Source organism: Bombus vosnesenskii, unplaced genomic scaffold (assembly GCF_011952255.1).
Source record: "Bombus vosnesenskii isolate JDL3184/JDL3185 unplaced genomic scaffold, Bvos_JDL3184-5_v1.1 scf7180000013272, whole genome shotgun sequence".
NCBI classification, from domain to species: Eukaryota; Metazoa; Arthropoda; class Insecta; order Hymenoptera; family Apidae; genus Bombus; species Bombus vosnesenskii.
The window spans coordinates 3,397,770-3,421,098 of NW_022882930.1; the positions used below are offsets into that span (position 1 = coordinate 3,397,770).

Sequence of the window (23,329 nt, forward strand, 5' to 3'; positions counted from 1 at the left end):
CCTTTTCGCCGGATAACCATATGCAAATGAGGAAGAAAATAATGGTTTAGCAAATTTTCAGTTACAGCGAAGCAGTTATGCCACGTATTACGCAATGACCGAGTCGTTAACCAATATGAAGTATTTATGGATGACCGTAATCATCTTTGACAAAGATTGATGTTACTTCCCTTAAACCGGTTGCACACGTAACTGCATACTCGTGCGCTATGCAAATCTATCGCACGAGTATACGCGAACGTTTGTGCGGTAATAGTGCGCCCTGTGGGGGCTATACGACCAAGATATACTCGCACAAAAAATTACACGGCTTTACACTGATTAAAAATTGAAACAACGACTTTTTTTTTTTTTTTTTTAGAAGGTTACAGTAAGATAGCGAAGCTCCACAGTGGCGTACTAAGGTACACACAGAGTTAAAAACAGAGTAACTGTTTAAAAATTGATCTTCAGTTTATTGAAAAAGTTGGAAGAATTCGTTTACTAGATGACGCGTAAGAAAATTTTTTTTTTTTTTTAAGGAACCGCAGTTGGTCGGAATTTCGAAGAAGATAGCAAAGATCGCTTCTTACAACTCTTTCATCTGAGGCTGCGATGGAAATTTAAAAAGCACGCTCTGTAGATTTATGACTGTTACATGCACACTGAAAATTTCATCTATAAAACTCGTAAGGATTATGAGAACCTAAGCTAGAGGGTGGGTCAACAAACAAATTGTAGCTCCCGCTCCAAGGAATATACCTAAACGTTATTTTATATTATTCAACTGTTATCTGTATTACTTTATTAATTCAATATTACCCACAGTGGCTGCAAAAGATATTTCTACACCACCACGGTTGTTATTACCTTTACACGCTAACTAAATCCGACTGTATTTTCTATCATTTAATGAAAATGACAAAAGTTCGATACTATGAGAATGAAACGTAGAATCTAATAAAAAAAAAAAAAAAAAAAAAGAAATAAGAATACGTATGTCGGAGATGAAAGGACATCGGGACCTTTCTTTACCCTAATCCCTAATACCGTAATTCAGATGTTTACGACGACGACATTTAAACGATAAACGAAGAAATAGTTATGCGGGCACTTAAGGTTTATGACGATGGGTTTGGGCTCGAGGTGACATAACGAGTCACCGAACGTACCCAGGGTCACGGGAGGGACGTGTAATAAAAGAAGTAGGAAATAGTTGTGCAGCTCTGCTGAAAAACAGAGATTGACCCGAGGAGTGGGAAAAGGACTATATAAGGGCAGTTTCATTTGGATTACGAGTTAGTTAGTCGTTGAGCGAATTGCTGATTGAGTTATCGAGAGAGTTATCAGAATCGTGTATTACGTTGGCATTCGTCATCCCGTGGACCGCGGATTCGTTATCGAACCTGAATTCGTTGTCATCAACGTCTAGACCACCCGATCGCCGCGAATATTCGTAATCTGTGTATCGCAACTGATCGTATCGATAAACCTTTACCGTGACTACCATGGCAAATTCGAGAGAAAATTCTTCAGACGCGCACACTTCCAATCCTAATCCGACATGTACAAATACTCTTCGTAACCACTGTGTATATTATTTCCAAATATCCTTTTATTACGCATATCGTCTTGATTTTATTCACAACTTACGTTGAATTGGAACCGAGTAGGGTGCTTCGACCGTTATTTAGTACAGTAGCTCTACCAAGAGGTTCGTCCTCCGATTGCGACCAACGTTTCCTCCGTAGAGATGGCCGTGATAATTTCCACGAGTAACCTCTTTGTATCCTTGGCGGACTGTAGCAAGGAGCAGTCACGTAACTTACGAGTCGAAAGATTATATTCATCTTCGCGTTTCGTATAATTTATTTCAAGTTGTACTCGGTGGAAAAGAGATATTACGGGTGGGACGCGCGTACCTTGAACTGGATGATTCTCTCGTTGCTGGATTAACAACAGCAGTGACGAGGCTTATTCGTCGAGGAAACTGTCCGGCAATAAGATTTTTCGTTGATATTTTATTTGAAACGTCTGGTAGCTTCAACAGGCCGGAAGGAATACTACACTGACTCTGGAAAAATAATATTTTCGTAGAAAGTTACTGGAAATCGATGAATATTTTCAGCCTGCTATAAGAATATTCAGACATTTATACAATAAATGTTAAGCTAGAAAATTCCAATATTCCATTACAATTGCTATTTATTTCTTCAAATAGATCAGATATATTTGTTATATATTTACCGAGTGGCAATTACTTGGAAACGAGTACTAATTATTAATTTACTTTTTAGCCTAGTTACACTTTGCCACGATACGAGCATCGTATTAAACAACGCAGATGTTTGAAAGATAGTACACGTACGCCTGAACGATCGATGGATTCGATGGACAATGCCGCTGTAGGATAAACAGCTCGACAATTTAGATCTCTGTAGCCGACATCGAGCGTGGTGTTGGGTGAATCCTGAGGGGTGGCTGCCGTGTGAGTAATTATCGGTGGTTGTCCAGCAGCGCCCATCATCTTATTCTCCTTTTGAATGTTACACTTTGGCTCGTCTATCTGATGCTTCCACACGGTGTTCTGCTTTTCCCTGCTGTTGTTGTCTTTGTACTTGCGCAACTCCTCGGCGCTCTGCCACGAATTCTTTCGATCCTACGTTCAAATATTTACACGCTAAGATAAAATCGTTTTTCAGTTTTCTTCTCGCGCATACAAATGTACGTGCTGTACATAAAAATGCGCGAGTAAATGCGATCCAACATCTTCGTGGCCATCTTCGAGACGAAGATCGTTGTGTCTCACAGGTTGACGAATAATCGGCACCGTTAAACGATTGCTGCGATTTATTTCGAAAAAATTTGATTAATTCGAATGATTTGTTTCTACGAGTGTAAACCGGAAATAATCGCCAAAGACACGTATTTAACGTTTGCACAAGTAAATGTTTTAGAATCACTTTGACGTTGATTCGTGAGATTGGAAGCTAGTGATTTCATATTAGAAAATAAATTGAAAGGAGCGTATGCTATTAAAAGTAGCGTTGTAAGAGATGTTAGTGAAACTGATCCACGACAAACATCGAGATAAATGGCGCTCGAATAGAAAGTAAGCCATTATTCGTCACTTGGCTCGAGCATAAGAGCAAAAGACAAATGGACAAGCGGATAGAGCGTGAGTTATGCAGACACTCAGGCGAATGAAGATAGTCAATGTTAGTTCGGATAAACAAGCGAAGTTCATTTTTAGATCAGATAGTCGCTTGTACGAGGATACTTCAAGATGATAAATTCGTAAAGATGGGCGTATCATTTTCGTGTATCACGAAAGATGAATTATTCGTTGCAGCTTTCTATAATGTATACTTGCGTCAAGAACGATATTACAAGCAAACGGAGCAAACCTCTAGGAAATTCAGGAGAAGCAAAATGGAACCAAAATGATGTCAAAGTGAAAGTTAACACGGAATCAAAATAGAAAGTAAAATGAAACTAAACTGAAAATCGGAGTAAAATCAGGATAAAGATCAGGAGGATGGCTATGCAAAATGTTTCAGGATTAGAATATAAAATATGATGGAAATAGTGAAATATTTTTCACATCGTCCCAATTCCTCCTATTTTATATCTGAAAATATTTGTTCTTCCAAATACCTGTACTCTCATTGTGTCGAAACTACGAAAGTAAATGCAGCGTTCGAGGAACCTGGAATTCTATACTCAGCGATTTCCTAAGAAAAGTAAACACTTTATCCTGTATAAAACTAAAGTATTGTTTGATTTATGTCTTCCTTAGCGACGCAAGCAATTTTTTTGCCAGAAGATTCTAAGCAGACGCGTGCTTTATATATTTTAATTTGATTAATGGTGATAGGAGCTGTCCACTGATCAATAAATAAAGCTCCTTTGATAGATTGCTCTTTACCCTCTCTTCTTCCAACAAATTGCTTCTTGCACAGAATATTTCGGAAACCTGTACGTATACATAACCCGAGATGATCGATAAAGCCTGAAGAGGAGAAAGATGCAAGAACCTCGTGACGAACCTGTATGTTCTCATACTGTACTTCAAATATCTTTGGCTTTTTCAGTTATGGACCAGCTGTTGTTTGCATGATTAATGTATCCCAGAGAATATAAGACGATCCGTACGAGATCTCGCTATGTTTACAGAGAACAATTCCAAAGTGAATCTGTTTGTTCGCGTTACTCGTTTAGGGGATATTTTCTGTCCAAGGGCGCCATCCAATTGTTGAAATTTAGACAATTGCAACGTCTCTTTTGCAAGTTTCTTTTCTCTTTTTTTTTTTACTTTTTTTTAAACGAATGGAAATTACGAGAATTCGATTAATTTTTCTTTTTCATCGATATTCTTTCTCCCATCCGGATCCTACGATCTTACAATTATTTTACGATTCTCCAGATCCTATCGTCCTATGAGACTTATTCTTGATTTTATGTGGAAACATTTTCGCTAAATGATGGAAATTCTGTTGGATTCTGAGATTAGCGGTCGCGCGGCTACTATCGATGATTAATCGACATTGATCTTCTTACCTGCGTGTATGTGTCGCTATCAGTGATCGAGTGAGATCTCGATATTCTCGAGGAACCATCGTCACTGCCCATCCCTGCTTCTTTCGCCGCGAGTCTCGCCATCTCTCTCTGTTCTCGCTCTCTTCTTTCATTTCTCTGGAAAAGTTCATGTTTCGATATTTATAACATTTCGTAACTCGCCGTACACAGCGAGTGAACCGAACGAACCGGCTCAAACTATAACGTTTATATCGATGATCAATAGAGTATAATCGAGTTGTAAAATTTCCTGTAAGTACAAATCGATTTGTACGTTACGATAGACGACAGGAAAATGCTAGATATTCGATGTCACGGTTTTAATCCTTAGACTCTTAATTTCACTTGATTCGGATACAGGAAACTCGTTTAATTAATTGGAGGCTGGATTTACGATAAATTCCCGATCAAATTTCAGTCGCTCTATGTGGTTAATAACGTGGTTAATAATTCTGGTGTGCGCCGGAATTGTCCAGCAAATGAACGTAAATTAGCGACAAACGTACCTCGGAGGAGAATCCTTCGACGAGAATGGCGACGAGCAGATTGAAGAGGACGTAATTGCCGAATGTCATCAACGCGACGAAGTAGAGGGCCGCCCAATGAGACGTTTTCTGCATACCATTGAACAACACGACGTTCCAATCTTCCTGCGTCAAGATCTATGTAAAAAGGAAAATGGAAAATGCCTGTTTATACGCAACACAAGCAATCGGTGGTTACGCTTCAAACGATAGGCAAAACAGAATGTTTCTATGTTCACGACAAACAAAAGTATCGAAGCTAGAAAGTTATTCTGTCTTGTTGAATCTGCTATTTAATTGCTCTTAATAGTAATAATACAATCGTTCGTGTATTCTTAGAAATAGGAACTAGCTTATGTAAAATCATCGTTATCGGCTAGTTCTACACATTGTGATAAGTTGAAGGGAACGAAAAGAAAAAGAGGAGAAGACAGATGAAAGATAGCAATGTACGATCAGTATCCGGACGATATTCTTACTCTATGGGATGTCAGTTACTTGCGGCCGCTTAATCGCGAATTTCTCTCTGCTTTCTCTCCGCGTTCTTCTCGGCAAAGGTGATTTTATTTTGATCTTTCTCGCCGCGGCGTCTCTACAACATGGCATCACAACAACGTACGGCTATTTATTCAAAAAGGGTAAGACGATGATACGCGACAGCGTAACGTAATCCGTGTAATCGATTAACTGCTCTCGGGCCGACAACGAACCGTGTTAATCGCCGCGACAAACAAATCGTTATTCACTCTCCGTTTAATTCTATCGGCAGTCGCGAGAAATCACTGACGAGCCTCCGACGATCCGAGGGGAAAGTAACCGAGATTGAAAAAATTCCAGAGGAAAAAACGTATCGGTTAGAACAAAAAAAAAAAAAAGGAAAAGAAAAGAAGAGAAGAAACTCGGCGGCGAAGAGAGAGAAACTCGTCGACGCGTTGCTGATCTGTTACGAACGCGTTGTTAATTAAGCCGTGTGTAGAGCAAAGATGGGCATAGAGGAAGAGAAAGAACGGAGAGAAAAAAGAGAAACGGAAAGAATGGAGAGAGAGAAAGAGAGAGAGAGAGAAATAGAGTAAGGAAGAAAGAGAATAGGGATAGGACAAAAAGTAAAGGATGTCCGTATATGCATATATTTCGATCGCGCGATATCAAGAAAATGAGCTGGAAACGCGATGGAGCGAAAAAGCCAGAGAAAACTGTACATAATATTATGTGACACGTACATATACGTATATAGATATAGATATGGATAAATATAGATATAGATACAGAGTTACAGGTACAGATGCAGATCATAGATATCTGGATATAGAGATATAGGTGGACACAGACATCAACATAGACATATAGATATATAGATAGAACAATAGACATAGAGATGGAGATGGAAATAGTAATAGATTATAGGCATAGATAAAGATTAGAGATTATAGATATAGGTGTAGATATAGAAATACCATGTGCATATATAAATACTTAGCGCATATACAGTAGTGTATTTTTTATTTTTTATCTTTTTTTTTTCGGTGTAAGAGAGTGGGGAACAGTGGTACCTGAAAGACCGTGACAAGTGCCCAGACGATGTCGTTGAAATGTTTGCGATCACAGCGACACATTGGGTGCCGCGAGACCACCTCGGCACAGGTGCAGGGCCGACTCCGGTCCGCCCACATGCAAAACTTACCCCCGAACAGGTACATCCCTAGGATGCTGCAACCGAGACAATCCGCTGGCCTAAAGTATCACCGCGATGAACGACGAACGAGAAAGAAATTGGGGACAAGGGATATACCGGTTGCCACACACACCGTGAAGCGTCTTCGTTTCTTCTTTCTTTCACATTTCTACGAATTTTTCGTAAAGCCAGGTATCTCGTTTTCCATTTTCCTTTCGCTCGATTTCCAACGATCTGTCCACCTACTTTTTACATCCACTCGATTCGACCGAGCTTTTTCGTTGTTTCTTACGTCTGTGCTCTTGTAGAACGTATCAAGTGTATATCGTGTAAAACGTTTGGAAATTTTTAGTTAAACGTATGGCGGAACACGACTGTCGTGGTATATTATACGTTGGTGTCGTATTAACCGTATTAGGTGTATCGACGTATGTACAGGGTGTCGAAGAAGATCGGGGCAAAATTCGTACTACGTGTTGCCGAAACCAGGCAGATAAATAGAAGCTTCGTACGAATTTGTGTCCGAAGATGCTTTATCGAGGAATTATATGCGTTCTTAAGCTTTTATTAAGCGTTGTGGAAGTTGTAATAAACGTTGAAAATTTCTTCTTTCTGCGAGGATTCAGGCTTCCTCTCGTCGAACTGAGTGACGAATTCTTTCGAATACTCCTGCCGATACAGAGATATTAGCAAATGTATTTTGAATACACTGCGAAAGCTGGTCTTCCGTTTCTATCGCGTTTTCGTCAAACGAAGAACAACTTCCCCAGAAATTTCTCGAACGCTTGTAATTTTTTAACAAAGCATTTTCGGACATAAGTTCGTACGAACATTTACTATCTACCTGACCTCATTAACGCGTACTACAAGTTTGTTCCCGACATTCGATATATCCAAATGCATCCTAATATATAATACGCACACGTATGTGTACACAATATGTAATTACAAGATATTACACATACGACACCTCGAAATTGCTTCCAAATTTCTTACTTCTCAATACGATCACGACAGTCCTGTCTCATCGTGGTTAATGAAATTTGAAAAAGTAAGCGCGATATATGCATAAAAATTGTTTACGACGAGCGTGGAAATACTTTGTCGAGTCAGCGTATATAAACCCGTGAGAGCACGAAAAGCCGAACAGGCGTTGAATTTGTATAGTATCGATCTTCTTCTGCGGGGCAGGTTGTAGGTACAACGGAGAAAACGGCCGGCGCGATTCGAATGTAAAGCTATGGTAAAAATACGTATCCGGGTTACGTAATCCCTTAAGCGGCGCTTTGGATGTCGGTTCGAATATGGCCGTGAATATTTTAAGCGGTAATTTCCAGGCGGAATTGCGGCCGCCGTTCGCCACTGCGTTAGTTAGCGCATTGTTCATCGCCAGGAAAATTACCTCCGAGCTAGAATAGAAACTAAGATTGAATACGTATTTAAGGAAACTGCGGATTATGGTGCTGGCGCTGTCTAGTTCGTCGAGACTGCTAAGGCTAAGTATTTGCGTCGGCTGTTTGTTCGATGACCGAGCTTTTAAACTGTTTCCACGTGAAATGGACAGCGTCGCTGGAAACTATTTCCACGACTTTGTTAATGTTGATTTTAGTGGAAACTGGTTGAAACGGGTATCGTATAGTTTCAGACAAACTATACTACGTACAGGGTGAGTCGCGTTCAACACGGCTGTTTTCTTTCAAAGTATTTAGGTGGCTGAAAAATTCTTTTCACGGTGTTCGTGGTCCTCTCGCATGGTTTGACCCTTTCGTGATGTAGCGCGAAAGAGACAAAAAGAGAACGAAGATGGTATAGCACTGTGAGTATATTAAACGTCGCGTACGTAACGCATTCATTAATAATGATTTCTTATGGAAGGTTGAAAGATACGTCGCTTTTTCGACGGTAGAAGCGCGAGAGATCATTTTGAAATTATTCATTCTGCATTCTTGGTCGCTTTATTGCACCGTGAAAGAGTAAAAACCCAGGCAGAGTACAGTTATCGGTTTCGATTAACCTAAATAGGTCTCAATCTTTTAACAATATCTTCCGAACTAATATCGATTTCCCTTTATTTCACATTTAAATCGAATATTTAAAATTCTCTTGCTAATTTTCAACCGACCACCGTCCACCTCAGATATCATTGCATAGCGTAACAAAAGTCGTAAAATATGGTAAGATCGTCATCCAGTCAACCGTTTGGAAGGTCGACGAACGTATCTGTCTCAAATGACAAATTCAAATTCTTTTCTCGTGTCGTTTGAAGAAAAGAGATGGAAACATTCGACTTATGAAATTCTTCTTAACAAATATTTCCACAAACAACGATAATAACAAGGATCAATTAATAATCGAATAAATAAATAAGCGAATCGAACCGACGGATATCGAGCGACGAATTATACGATTCGATGACAGACGTTTTATAAAAGGAGACGCGGTCGAATCGAACGAATCGCCGCGATTAAAAATAACAATTGACTCTAGGAGAACGAAGACACTTGGCGGGCGGGGCGTTTAAGCAGGTATATCGGGTGAACAGCAAAAACAACTGTCACTCGAAGCTTGTACAGTCACATTCTGCAAGATCGGCGGTGTCTGTCCATTTGTACAAATGCCGTGTATCCTGTATTCGGACGAGAGAAAACAAACAGGCGTACGTGTGTCATGTAACTTGTATATATTATATATACGTTGTTACCAAGCGAATATTACACAAGCTGCGTGTATAAACTGTAAGGAAAAACTGTACGGCGATAGTAATAAAAATTGCGGAAGAAAAATTGCATTAATTGAATTCTGAATAGTAAAAGGAAAATTTTTAGATTAATGTCTGTGGATAATAAAATTGTCGTTTGCGTGAATAAATTCTCGTCATATGCCGTGTTTCGCGTTACGATCGACGTTACCGACGGATATGGAATATATCGAACGAATTGGACGAAATTTTGGCTACAAACGACGTATGTACGTTTGAGAACAAGAGGTTTGGACAAACATAGTGGAAATTTTATTAGACAAAATACGTAAGCAACGACTCGTTCTCAAACTCTACTTTCGGGCATTCTTCGAGCTTCTTAATATACAGCAAATTTTTGTTCCCACACATACAGGGTGGTTGGTAACTGGTGGTACAAACGGAAAGGGGATGATTCTACGCGTAAAAAGAAGTCGAAAATATAGAATAAACATTTTTCGTTCGAGGCTTTGTTTTCGAGAAAATCGACTTTGAATGTTCGCTCGGTACGCGTGCGGTACGTTATACCGGACCTCACTGTAGATCGTTGTCTCGGTGGAAAAATTAAAAAAAAAAAAAAATGTTTATTCTACATTTTCGACTTCTTTTTTCGCGTAGAATCACCCCCTTTCCGCTTGTACCACCAGTTACCAACCACCCTGTATATCCATAAACGAATATCAACGTCGACGTGTGATTGAACTGAAATTCAGTAAATTCGATTGTTGCGATAGACCGGATAAATCAGTTGGGAATTGTAAATTAAAACGATCGTTGTACCGGTTACACGACAACAAAGTACCATCTCTTCTGAAACTATATGCACGATACGAGCAAGAAGAAAATAGAGTCCCAAATAAAATGATAATAAATGACAACAAAAATAAATGAGATGTACGTATCGACAAACAAACCAACCCGAATAGTATGGCCAAGAAAAATATGCAAAGATACGTTTCGGTATTCTTGTTCTGTCGCGCATGAAACTTGTACGCGAACTCGTGTCCAATTCTTCTGAAACATCCAGTACAGAACAGAATCGGTAAAAAGGAAATCGACATTGATATTCGTTTTTTGTTTGGAATACGTGTCGTTTGCTTCGAAGATCCGATACGGACGAGAACTACTATCTCGTCGCGCTAAACTTCGCCTCGTTGGTTCATCGTTATTCAACAACTGTACGTGTCTAACGATGCACTCTGATGCACTCTGATGCACTCTGATGCGAGTTCGCTATTATAAATACGAATTTATCGTATCGAATAACGCGCCGTACGTCTGCGTCGTACTCCGAGACAAAGATACACCGTATGCGCGAAACATAATTTTTAAATTTCAATTCAGTTACGTCGGTTGCAACATGACGAAAAGTGAAACTAATAGAGCCGCGGCGAAATATATGTACCTGTCGTTGCAGAATGTCACGGTTGACGTTTATTCGGACAAAAAAAAACCAGGAGAGAAAGAAAACGGAGAAAACCAAAAAAAAAAAAAAAAAGAAAAAAGGAGAAAGATAAAATAAAACGGCAAAGCGTAAATATATATATATATATATGTATATAATATATAATATAATGTAATAATAATTTCTAAATATAAGTAAGGTTAAAAATCTGAAACGAACTTTTAGCGGCTGGTTGCACAAGTACACACTAGCTATCGGTATTAGCAAGTATCTGTAATATTGTTGTTACGTATCTCATATATATGTCTCTAAATTAATAAGTCTACCTGGAATTCTGAATGGCACGGGTATTTGGGTATCGGGTAAATAAAGGTGTCTATCTACAGCGGCTAAACGGAGAGATATTAATAGTACGGAAATCGTACGCAAATTACATGTGGCAGACGGTTGTACCTCTTATTTTCTTTTCTTTCTTTTTTTTTTTTCTTCTCTTTTCTCTCTAACGTGTTAATTTCTATTTGTTCTTTTCTTCTTCTTCTTTTTTGTTTCTCCCTCTCGTTTGAAACAATCTGCTGTTCATTCGGTTCAACGGACGTGTCACGCGACGATTTTTAATCCGACACACATTGAGACTCTGCTTTACGTGTTTATATCTCGTGTTCGCGCGACGTATCGTTTCTTTCTTTGCCCCCCTTCCCTCCTCCAGGTTCGTCGGATGTTCGATTTTTTTTTTTTATTTTTTATTCATTTTTTTTTTCCTTTTTGGAACACAAAGTGAAAAGTCGAACAAGATAGAGACAGATAGAGACAGAGAGAAAAGACAGTCAGAGTAAGTATGACAGAAACAGTGTGAATACAATCGAATGAATTAGAGATACAAAATGCGCAACCGAAGAATCGAAGTCGGATAAACAAACACGTGTAGAGAAATTACGAACGTCAATGACACCGATATGTAATGTAAGTACTGACTGAGAGAAAAATGACGCGGAAGGCTCGAGACGTTGCTACACTGTTAAAAAATTCATGGCGTGACGGAACCTGTGACGGTAATAGAACGTCTTCCTTTTTTCTTCTTTCTTTTTTTCTTCGTTTTTTTCTTTTTTTTTCTTTTTTTGTTTCTCGCTTTTATCGCGTCTCCGATTACTCGCGCGCTTACTCCTCGCGTCTCTAAGAACGTGTATCATTGCTAAAGATCATTTTCATCCGACCACGTTATTTATAGATCGCATACATACACGTTATTTTTTTAATATCATGGCACAGGGAGCTCCAACTGTTCAACATTAACTCGGGGCTCGCAGATTTTCGATCCGCGCCGCTGTGTTCTTTTAATTTACGGCTACTTGCCGGCCGTTTCGGAGGATTTATTTTACCGAATGAATACTTGCCATCCTTCTCGATGTACCGGTTAAAAATATTTCGCGCTCGATTGTTGGCGCGTAACAGTCGAAATTGCTCCCACGAGAGCAGGAAGAAAGAATTGATTCGATAAATCGGCACGCATAATTCTCCCGAATAACGAGCTAGCCTTTCGTTGTGTAGTCATAAAAGTTTGCTTGATTCATGGACTTGATGCCCCCCCACGTTAAAGAATAATCCCTAAATGCTTCTTCGCTTTAAACGCGGTCTTTGATCGGCTCGTCTTTTAATGGAAAGTATTTTAACGCACTTTGAATCGTTGATTATAAATTATTTGCTCATAAGGAAATATTATAACCACCTGGCCAATTACGTTTGATAAAATTAAATCTTATACGATATTATATCGATCGCGTTCCAGTCATCGATTTAACCGATTTCATATTATCCAGTCTATTTATTGTTCTTTGCATTTATCGTTACGTCGTACGAATGATCTCACAAATCAGGTTCAAATTTCAGCTGAAACTGTTTTGATAACATTCAGGCAATTGATAAATCGCCGTAAGGTTCGCTAAGTTCATTATTCTTCTTCTACGTCTGACAAATGATTTCTGAATCAACTAGGAGAATTATTGCGTTTTGCACGACGATGTGAATCGTTACGAGTCATCGAATATCGTGTCGTTGAAGTTTGGTAATTCGAAAGAGCGACAAATTTATTGTACAATGTAAACGACATTAATGAGAATCGGGGAAAAGGTTGCGATACAATTTCCCGTAGCTTATAACAGAAACGTTCTCGCTCGTTTCAGCGGATTTATTTCGACCCTGCTTCTAACTTGCGCAGCTGCCTCTTCTTTCGGAAAACTCTGTGACGCTGCACCTGGAGAATAATCATGCGAAACTGTAGGCAATACCTCGCGCAGAAAACTTAATCGCATTAGTAAGTTGTTAAGCATCGTTTATTTTAAGCCGCTTAACCGTGTCCTCAAAGTTGAAGCTAACTTTTTCAACTCGACTACGTTTCTTAAGCCCGATACCTGAACTTAATTCGGAACTTCGAAACACGCGCAAAATATCTACGTAACATTTAACAGGATATCTGGATAATTTCTGACCGAAGATCAAGGACTAAGGCTGAAATTTAGAATTCAAATAAAATCTCGTGATATCTCTTCGTTTGCCTTGGAACGATAGAATCGTTGGAACGATTTATCTGAAAAAATGCGAATCGATCGCCGGTTAGAGAAAGGAAGGTCAAGGAGTGACACGATGGTGACGTTTTAAGGGACGTTACTGAAAGTAATCGACGACAAACAGCAAGATAAATGACGTTTCAGACGAAAGTAAGCCATTATTTGTCACTTGGCTGAAATAGAAAAAGCGAAGAAAATGGATAAATGGATTCCACATGAGTTAAGCGATATATAGAAGATTGGATAGATGGGAGTAAACGTTCCCAGCTATTTCGCAAGAAGTAGAAGAAGAATCCATTTTTGAAACGTGAAACTCGGTTAATCCGTGGCGGGAATACGCGTTGTTTGAATACTTTTTATGTCTCTCCAGTGTTTCGCGACACAATGCAATTAACGAAACAAAAATTCAACTCACTTTTTATTCGCAATGACCTGCCAATCACGCGAGGAATGTTCGTCGGATATTTAGCGAGACACCGCGTACGTTTAGCTATGTCGCATCGTTACAACGAAGAATGTACTGGGTGCCGGACGAATAATTAATCGACAGCCCATCCGAAATATTTCTGCCATTTCATACGTTGAGAAGATTCGCCGGTTGAAAAGTTCGCGATTTTAACATTGTCGCGTGATTAATTTCGCAATAAACGGAAAGCTACGAAGATCAGATTCGTCCCTTGGAAACGTCCAACACGGTGAATTTCGTCGTTAAAAAATTTCATAACGTTAACCATTCGCTGTCTGTCAGTTTCATTGATACGAGAAAACAAGCGAGAAAGGAAAGATGAGATCCGTGAAATGGGAAATGGAATTTCGCGAAAGTTACGATCTTGGAAATTTCAAGCGCCCCTTTCCGATGAAACCTGATACGCATTATCATTTTATTATCATTGGATGTATTAGAGCCGACAAAAGGAAAATCTCGTCCGCGATACATCCCTTTTTGAAAGGAATGTTGCGCATACTCGTTTGTACACAGGGCATACAGGCGGAAAAGTGGTTTAACCCTCTGGCTATGGCGGAGATGGCCGAGAAGTGCTACTCCTCTACGCCACTCTAAACTGCGAGTATGTACTCTGCCAATGGATAGAGCAAAGAGAAATTTCATAGCATCGAAAGTTCAATCATCTATTTAAATATTAGGTTCAATGGGTTTGTTTGTCTCTCGACGGAGGAGTAACTTCTTAAAGAATGTTACAGTGACATTATAGAGACAAGTCGCGTATGAAAATTGTCCGCAGTTGTGGACTGCTTGTGAAATGGTCTTAAATAATCTCCTCTTTCGGGTCTATTTTTAAGACAACTAATTACGAGACACACAAGGTTTCTTAATGAACGTTCAAAGGAGAAAGGTTATTTAAATCAGGGCAATAGAGGTTGGAATATCCGATGATTCTTACTCGATTTTGTTTCCATCGACGAAACATATAAAAAGGAAATAAACCTACCGTCGCGTAAATGTAAATCTTCGTCGTTGCTGTACGACGAACAATTTTCGAGATATTTCGAATAATTTCACTGTGAAAGATTGCCAGAGTCACTGGTCGATCCTATGGAAAAGGAGATTTCCGCGTGCAACCAATTAAAAAGTAACCACAACAATATTTATCTATATACGTGGTAAGAGAAAAACGAAACGTTTTAGTTATCGATCGAATATTTGCGAGAGATTCGCTAGAGCGGCCGTTGCTATGGCGATCTTTCATAACGAGACGACTAATTCGCCAAGTAAAATGTCAATTGTTTAGAAATTCTGTAAGCTACGGGCCTATACAATATTATTTTTCCTTTATTATAGATTCTTCCTTCGGAATTTATCACCCTATAGATTTTCACTATCAAAAGACAGTCGTTCCATTTAACGCAGTGGGTGGGGCACTTTTACACAGTTTTGCCTGCATTTACGTGCCGTTGTTATAGGAACAAGCGGAATTCAGAAAGAGATCAAAAGATTTAATGCGACTTCTCCCTCGTTCTATCTCTTCTGGCGCTTCAACCTTTTTCTTTAAATACAGACACGCGGGCTTGGATGCCCGTTTCATTTCGCGAGCCAAGCTTCAGCCCTGATGCAACCGTGATTTTACCTTCTCCAGCGAAGAAAGAAATCACGGTTAGTTATAACTTTTGCTTTGATACGAGAATCAAGTAATTAATACGAATGTGAACAAAAATTAAGTAATTTATACGAAGTTTGAATTATTCGCGCTATCGTCGGTCAGGCTATGATCGAATTACGATCGACGAACGATAAAAGTGACGTTATTTGGAAATATCGTGGAACATATTGCGCTTTAACCTAAGGAAATTCACGTTAGATTCGGCATCGAATATTTTCAACTCGATTCGGGAGATATGAACAAAGCGAGAAAACGCTTGGTTCTGATTTAAATAGGGAATTTTTAAATCGATGTTTATCTTTACACGGAGAAAATATATATTTGCCCGTAAGCGATGAATTTTGGAGTTTAACAACCGTGTGCAAGATAGCGTCGCGCTGAAGTTAGAGATCCCTGTGCGATAAAATTGCTCGAACATCGTTACGCATTGTATTGTATATATTATCCGGATTGCCGTTTTTCACAGTGTAACGGAATGTCGTATGATGGAATGTAGATATTGTAAGGAAATGTGTGCATATCGAAAACACGGACAGGGCCAACAGCGATGAGAAGCAGCAACAACAACAACAACAACACCAACAACAACAACGATCACTTGGGAAAGGACACGTACCAGCATGCAAAGCGTATAATAGAATGTGAACGATAATTAACATGCACGGCACGAGCTTGTACGATCAATCGAAGTAAAAGCGATCAAAGCTGGAAAAAACGCTGATATACGGGGGGAAAAAAGGTCGGCGTTTTCCATCTATGCTGATGCGACAATTCAAACAGTCTCACGGTTTAACAGAGAAAATTTCTCAACAACCTTTTTACCGGGACGCAAAAAAGGAAAAAAAAAGAGAAAAACACAGGTCAAAAACGTATCAGTCGCTTGTTCGATCGATGATCACGTCACAGAGAAGAGATTTTGTGAAAAAAATTTCGTGGCAGCAGGCTACAGTAAGTGAGAGATATTATGCACTTGCGACGACCACAACCAAGTAACAATAACAGATGCGAAGCTTTCGATGCAAAATCGTTGTTTCGTACGACGCTTTATCGCTATTTCTTGCGAGCAAAGAGCTTATATCACAGTTCTGTAGTTTCTTGACGAAAGTATCGTTTGTTCGAAAGCATCGTGGAATATCTGAATGGAAAAACTGCAAGACACAGTGGTCATTGGACACTCTTGTGCTACGACCGGTTTTATTGGCTCTTCTTTTACGACGAGAAACAGAATAATATTTTCTTAGATGTGATGTAAGATCTTTCGTTCGTCGAGTATATCGGCACGTTTCTTGAACGGTTTCTAAATGTCTCATACGCGAATCTCTCTTTCTCTCGTGTTATATCATCGAGATTTAGCGATTGTTTGTAGAGAAATTAGATCCATCAAGATTCTACTAACTTTGTATTTGCTCCTTTCAATACTAAACGTTTCCACACACGTTAACCTCTTTTTGCGCAAACGTTACTTCCAATCGATCAAATTACCGATATTCTCGAAAACCCAACCCCTTAATTCGTACGATTAAATAAAAAGAAACCCTCGTTTATGTAAATAGAATCCAACTTCGTTGGACTTCCATGTACACAACGATCGACAATTTGAACGATTTTAAGACCAGGATACGTTCCTTTGATAACAAAAATTTACTAAAGTCTCTCGGTGCCAAACGACGTCTCTGACATTGTCATTGTACGATCCGAAGTAGCAAATGAACGACGCAGGCCGAAGGCAAAGGGTCACTTACCCTTTACCATTACCAGCATTAGACGCAAAACGATCTTCTGGCAGCGACGACAAAGGACGAACAGGTCGAAAAAGAACCCTGTTTTTTAATACAATTGAATTTCGGCGAAAAGATTCGCGCAAAGAACGAATAGAAACCGTGCGCAGAAACGGCGAATCTGGCGGAAGCAAGACAACGCTAAAGAATCGGAAGCAGCGTAAGCATGTCCGAGGGCCAGCTCGACGCGCTGCGATGGCAATTGTGAGAGCCGCGAGGCGCATTTTTAAAAACAAAAAGAAAAACGCACTTCTTTACTCTCGCTAAGCAGCGACTGCGGATTAAGACGAATAAAGAAAAAGCGAAGAAACATCATCTCAGGTACGGTCGTTCGAATGATCCGTGGCCTCCTCCTCCTCCTCCTCCTCCTCCTCCACCTCCTCCTCCTCCTCCTCCTCCTCCTCCTACCTCGATACGGCTCTGCATGCCATTATAGAGTATATAATTTTCGTTTCATGTATGTATCTCTCATACGTTACCTTAAGGCCTCGCGATAATCATAAACGTAGCAGATGACGTCTTTCGGCCGTTCAATGACGAATGTGACGATATATTGTATATGTCGTACGTATATATGTATTGTATATAAGGGCATATATGTATATATATATGTGCACATATATACATATATCGAGGTAACTTAGCATACGTGGTTGCATGTGTATGTAACGTTAATACGTATATATACGAATAAATATATATATATAATATAATTATAATATATATAATATATAATATACACTATATAGAGGAAAATAAAGCCCTCGAGAGATACGTGGAAAAGTATCCTTTGTAGGTACCTGAAACACCGTCACAATAGCCCAGAGTAACGAGTCAAAGTTTTTCCTATCACACTCGACGTCAGAGCTGCCTTTCATCGTTTCACAGAATTTGCAACCAAACAGGTTCATCCCGAGAATACTACAACACAACGAAACGTGCAATGTACTTCCTTATCCGTAAATATATAGGTAGATAAATAGACAGATAGTTGTGTAGGGAAGAGAAAAAAGAAGTGAAGTAAGAACGTGGGGATGTAAAGAGAGACAGAGAGAGACAGAGAGAGAGAGGAATAGAGAGAGAGTGAGAGTGAGAGAGAGAAAGAGAGACAGAGAGAGAGAGAGAGGAATAGAAAGAGAGAGATAGAGAGAGAGAGAGATAGAGAGGGACAGAGGAAATAATGACGGGAAGGGGTAGCAAGGTTGATAGAGGAAGAAAACAAATTTAGTTTGGAGAAAAAATAGAGAAGCTTCTCTCGACTACGGTAAATCGAGTCACTTAACAAGTAATCGTATAGAAAGTCTGATGACGGTGCGCTCGTCCTACGTTACAGCGCGTATGCTAACGCAGACTAACGTCAAAATTAATATCAATTCGTCCAAACGAATATCGCGTGGGTAATTCTGTTTGCGTGAAAGCCGGCAGAAATCTACTTTAAAAAAGAGCCAAATCTTTTCGAATGGGTTATAGTTGATACTCGTATATCTGTATTTATAATTTATGGCTATTGACTTTACTTAGGCATTTTATTATCCTGATAGGTTTTAATATGTTTGCTTAAAGATTTAAAGATAGTTCCGTTTATTGATCCTGCGATTTGGAACTATCTCGACAGTGGTATATACTACCAGCCAAAAGTATAGAACCTTGGCGAAAGTGTTTTATAAATAAGAATTAGGAATCGCGCTTCCAATTCATGTTCTTTCGAAATAAACGATTGTCGAAGAATAACCTATGTAAGTTTCAGTTCCTTCCCGTGAATGATTTCTAAAGTAATAATAATAATAATAATAATAACAACAATAAACCTATAGAGAATATAATAAGTAAAAATAGAATAATTGAAAAGGATAGAATCATCTCCACGCCTAATGTCGCAACATTTCGAAAGTCGCCTTCGAACAGATCGAAACTCGACTCACCGACCCGTAATGCTGCAGCGGTAGTTGCTACGAAGGAAATTAATTTGCCACATTTAATAACACACACAGCTTGTCAACAGTCTGCCATGAAAACTAGCAACGAGGCTCATGCTTCTGGCCGATAGTGAATACCATCTGATCGCCTGCGCGTTTCTCGCCGAAAGATCGAAAAACAAAAGCGTGGACAAAAAAAAGAAAAGAAACGTAAAAGAAATAGAATATCCTATGATGGCACGTAGTTCGAAGAATCAAAGTATTTCAAAAATTTCCTCAGTTTAAAAAAATGACGCACACCTGAGTCCCTGGATAATGAGATCAAACATCAAACGGACTGACGATGGCAACAAAAATAACACGAAGCCGGTGGCGATTGCGACGAACGATCGATCGACCGTCGGATGATCTCGAGACGCGTGTCAAACCCGCGGGGATAGCGAGAGGCCGTGTTCGCAGCATAATCAAATAACCGAAAGAGATACATATTTATCCATTCGCAAGCTGTCTAATATCGATGACCACACCGAGGCGCACTTTGTAGGCACTTAGAGAGTACATAGCATTAAAAAAAGGAAGAAGAACGGGGCAATAGAATAAGAAAGAAGACGTACGAATACACGAATAATTAATAGGTAGTAGTATATATATATATACATATAGCTCTCATACTCGTCGCTAGATGAAAAGCACCATGCACACATGAAAATATATATACATATATATATATTCATATACGTGTATGTATATATATATATGTATACATCTATATTCATATCGATATTCATATGTATAATAGGTGTCCTCTAATAATAATAATAAAAAAATGGTAGAAAAATAAATAAACAAATGAGAAAAGAAACAGTATATAATAATAATATACACGTTCGATGCCTCAAGCCATGAGAAAGGGCCAACAAGACACTCCTCGTAGACACGTGCCAACAAACACCCATCGTTCATTACCATTACAACGTCAGAAAACGCTGCAGTCGCAAACGCAACAGTGTGGTAAATAATGTAAAACGAGAGAACTGCTGCGACTCGGTTTCATCTATAATACGTGAGATGCAATTTACGCGGCGATCCATATGCCGTGAGAGAAGATAAAAAAAGCGCATAAAGAAGAGAAAAGACAAAAGGAGTATAAAACGGAAGACATAGTCACCTAATACACTTCGTGTTCGAAGAGCAGTGACATACAAGCCCCAGCTCCTGTGGAAGCTCGGAAGCGGACAAGAAGCTGTTCTCAAAAGACAATAAATGTCAACGAGACCCTCGAATCAATCAAACGAAACGAACGCGTTTCTCTACGATGAACAACGTCGCCGAAGGAATATCTGAAGGAACGCGATAAACGCGAATTTAGACTCTACGCTCTTAGACTTGCATCGCGGATCGCTCGTCGCACGGTGAAAGGCGTAACAATCGTATTCGTAAAATACCACGACCGGTGAACGACGTAGATCTAGTACGATAGATCAATCTCAGTCGATATATCTCTACTTTCGACGAACCGAATGACGATGGTTCGTCTAGAACTATTTTATGCCGTTCTTCCGCAAAAACCTAAATTCGCTCGTTATCTCGATCGTCAGTTTGAAAACCACCGAAACAAATTCAACGATTTGATATAAATATCCTGGCTGCCATCTTTCCCTTTCACCACGGACGAATCAACCGTGACGCGAATACGAAGCGTGCGAATATAAATTCGCCTTATCGTTGCACGTCGCGCCATCGAGCGAGGATTCGATCGAAACACGGTCTCGTTGACACTTAACTTAGCTCTGTTTCTTTAGTCTCTCCACAATTCGTGATAGTCCATCGATAATCCAGTGATCTTTCAATTCGCTTTGGCTGTCATGCAAACGTTATGCTGATGAGGTGATTATCTGAACGGAATAACGCGCAACGTTAAATCCGTGTCCGTGAACACGAAACGCGTTTGCGATCCGACGATTGATAACTGTCCGCGTGGTGATCGCGACGATGATGGCCGACGCGAACCGCGATCCTGGAAACGTGCATCTCGACGATTTTTAAAGACCGACGACGACGTGGCCGACAACCGCGAGCACGATTCCCGGGCACTGGTTGCCTAAAGGGAAAGGGAACAACTTACCTGAATATAAAGATGAAAAGTACTAAAAGGGAAAAGAATACGGCAACGTTATCCATGGTGCGCAGCATCACGAACAGCTGTCGCCGGAGGTTCGGTAGGAAACGCACGAGCTTGAGGATTCTCAGTAGCCGGAAGGTCCTCAACACGCTCAGCCCGGAACTTCCGCTCCTCTCCTCAACGAACGCTTGACAAATCTCCACCACGCTAGACGTTCAACAGAAAATTCCTCCTTTTGCATATACATTGTCGTGCGATATAACGCGTAACTCTTACATTAACAGACCATTCGAATGCTCGAACCTTTGGAATTATCCGTTCGATTCTAATGAATAGGTATGTTTGAGTTTCTTTATATTTTAAGTTAATACGAAAAACTCGAGTCTTCTCTTCTAAATTTTTGCTTTGAATTCCACCGATGTCACGAGTATTGGTTTATAAGGAATATTCGCAGCGAAATTTGGGAAAAGTTCGTAATCGACGTATTTTTATGGAATCAATGTCTTGTCTATCGGTAAATTTATCAAATTTTCTAACTTTCAGAGATACGTGTTTGTTCGACATTTTTTTTTTAGAAAAACGTCAAAGTGTTGATTCGCGTAAATGATTGTTTTATTCGCATACCTGAGCACCACGACGACTCCGTCGAAAACGTTGAATCCGTTGCTTATGTAACCGAACGGACCCTCCGCGATGATCTTCAGCAACATTTCCACGGCAAAGACGGCCGAAAATACGATATTGCTTATCTCGACCACTATGGTCAATTGCTCCGGCTGTCGACCGATAAACAGGAAAAAAGGATACCACCTTTTCGATGCATATGTATATATATACAGGGTGGTTGGTAACTGGTGGTACAAGCGGGAAGGAGGTGATTCTACGCGAAAAAAGAAGTCGAAAATGTAGAATAAACATTTTCTTTTTTTTTCATTTTTCCATCGAGACAACGATCTACAGCGAGGTCCGGTATAACGTACCGCATGCGTACCGACCGAAAATTCAAAGTCGATTTTCTCGAAAACAAAATCTCGAACGAAAAATTTGTATTCTATATTTCCGACTTCTTTTTTCGCGTAGAATCATCCCCTTTCCGCTTGTACCACCAGTTACCAACCACCCTGTATATATGTATTTTCGCTATGAAATCACGATGAACCCCTTGTCTCACTCAGAATTCTGTCAAAGTTCGCTTTCTCGGGAACATTTTATTTCTATCTCGGTGTGTAGTCTCCCTTATGCGTCGGTTACAGAACACCCTGTATATTACAATATTTATTCTCTGACGTGTGCAAATAGAAATTCCAAGTGAGCGTGTATGTACATGTATGTACATATGTGCGAATAGGTACAAGTGACAGGTTTCAGAGATTATGGCGCAAACAAAGGTAGGTTGTTAGCCACCTAAGGTTTTGGATGGACACTATTACGTGTCAGTAACACTGACACGACGATTTCCACGATGACACTAGCAGCCGATCGCTACATTCGCCAATCACGACACTCCCTCTATGACGGTTCAAGAAGCAAAAGATCGTCCTGGAAATCTAATTAAAAACGTATTTTGTTCCTATGAACAAATTTGACGGATCTCTGTATTGTTTGTGAATGTTTATTTCGATAAAATAATTTCAATATTCTTCTACTGTATCGAAATAACTGTCGACCTCAAGCGCGTAAGGTTTCTAAACTTTTAAATTCAAAGTTTACATTTTTATTAATTTTTTTTTTGTAAGGTATATAATTACAGTAATTGCAATTGCAGTAATCGATATTTTATAGATCTTTCAATCTCTGTCGATGGAATCGTTTGAAAAATGATGTCGCGTGATTTTTTGAATAAACTCGTTCCACGTTTCTCACCATCCTCTTTACGGTACTTTAAAAAGCTGATTTCCTTCTTTATCCTGCTTTTCGCTTCTGGTTCGTTTTAAACGACC

General features: G+C 39.6%; 1 protein-coding gene across 1 annotated transcript in view; it reads right to left on the reverse strand.

The window, feature by feature from the left end:
- LOC117231425 (voltage-dependent T-type calcium channel subunit alpha-1G) overlaps positions 1–23,329 on the reverse strand; it is a 108,515-nt gene that overhangs the window by 14,026 nt on the left and 71,160 nt on the right. Inside the window, 8 exon segments of the mRNA XM_033489861.1 lie at positions 1,633–1,779; positions 1,902–2,053; positions 2,348–2,638; positions 4,540–4,674; positions 5,064–5,219; positions 18,152–18,272; positions 21,393–21,596; positions 22,014–22,165. Of these exon segments, the coding sequence (XP_033345752.1) occupies positions 1,633–1,779; positions 1,902–2,053; positions 2,348–2,638; positions 4,540–4,674; positions 5,064–5,219; positions 18,152–18,272; positions 21,393–21,596; positions 22,014–22,165 (1,358 nt within the window).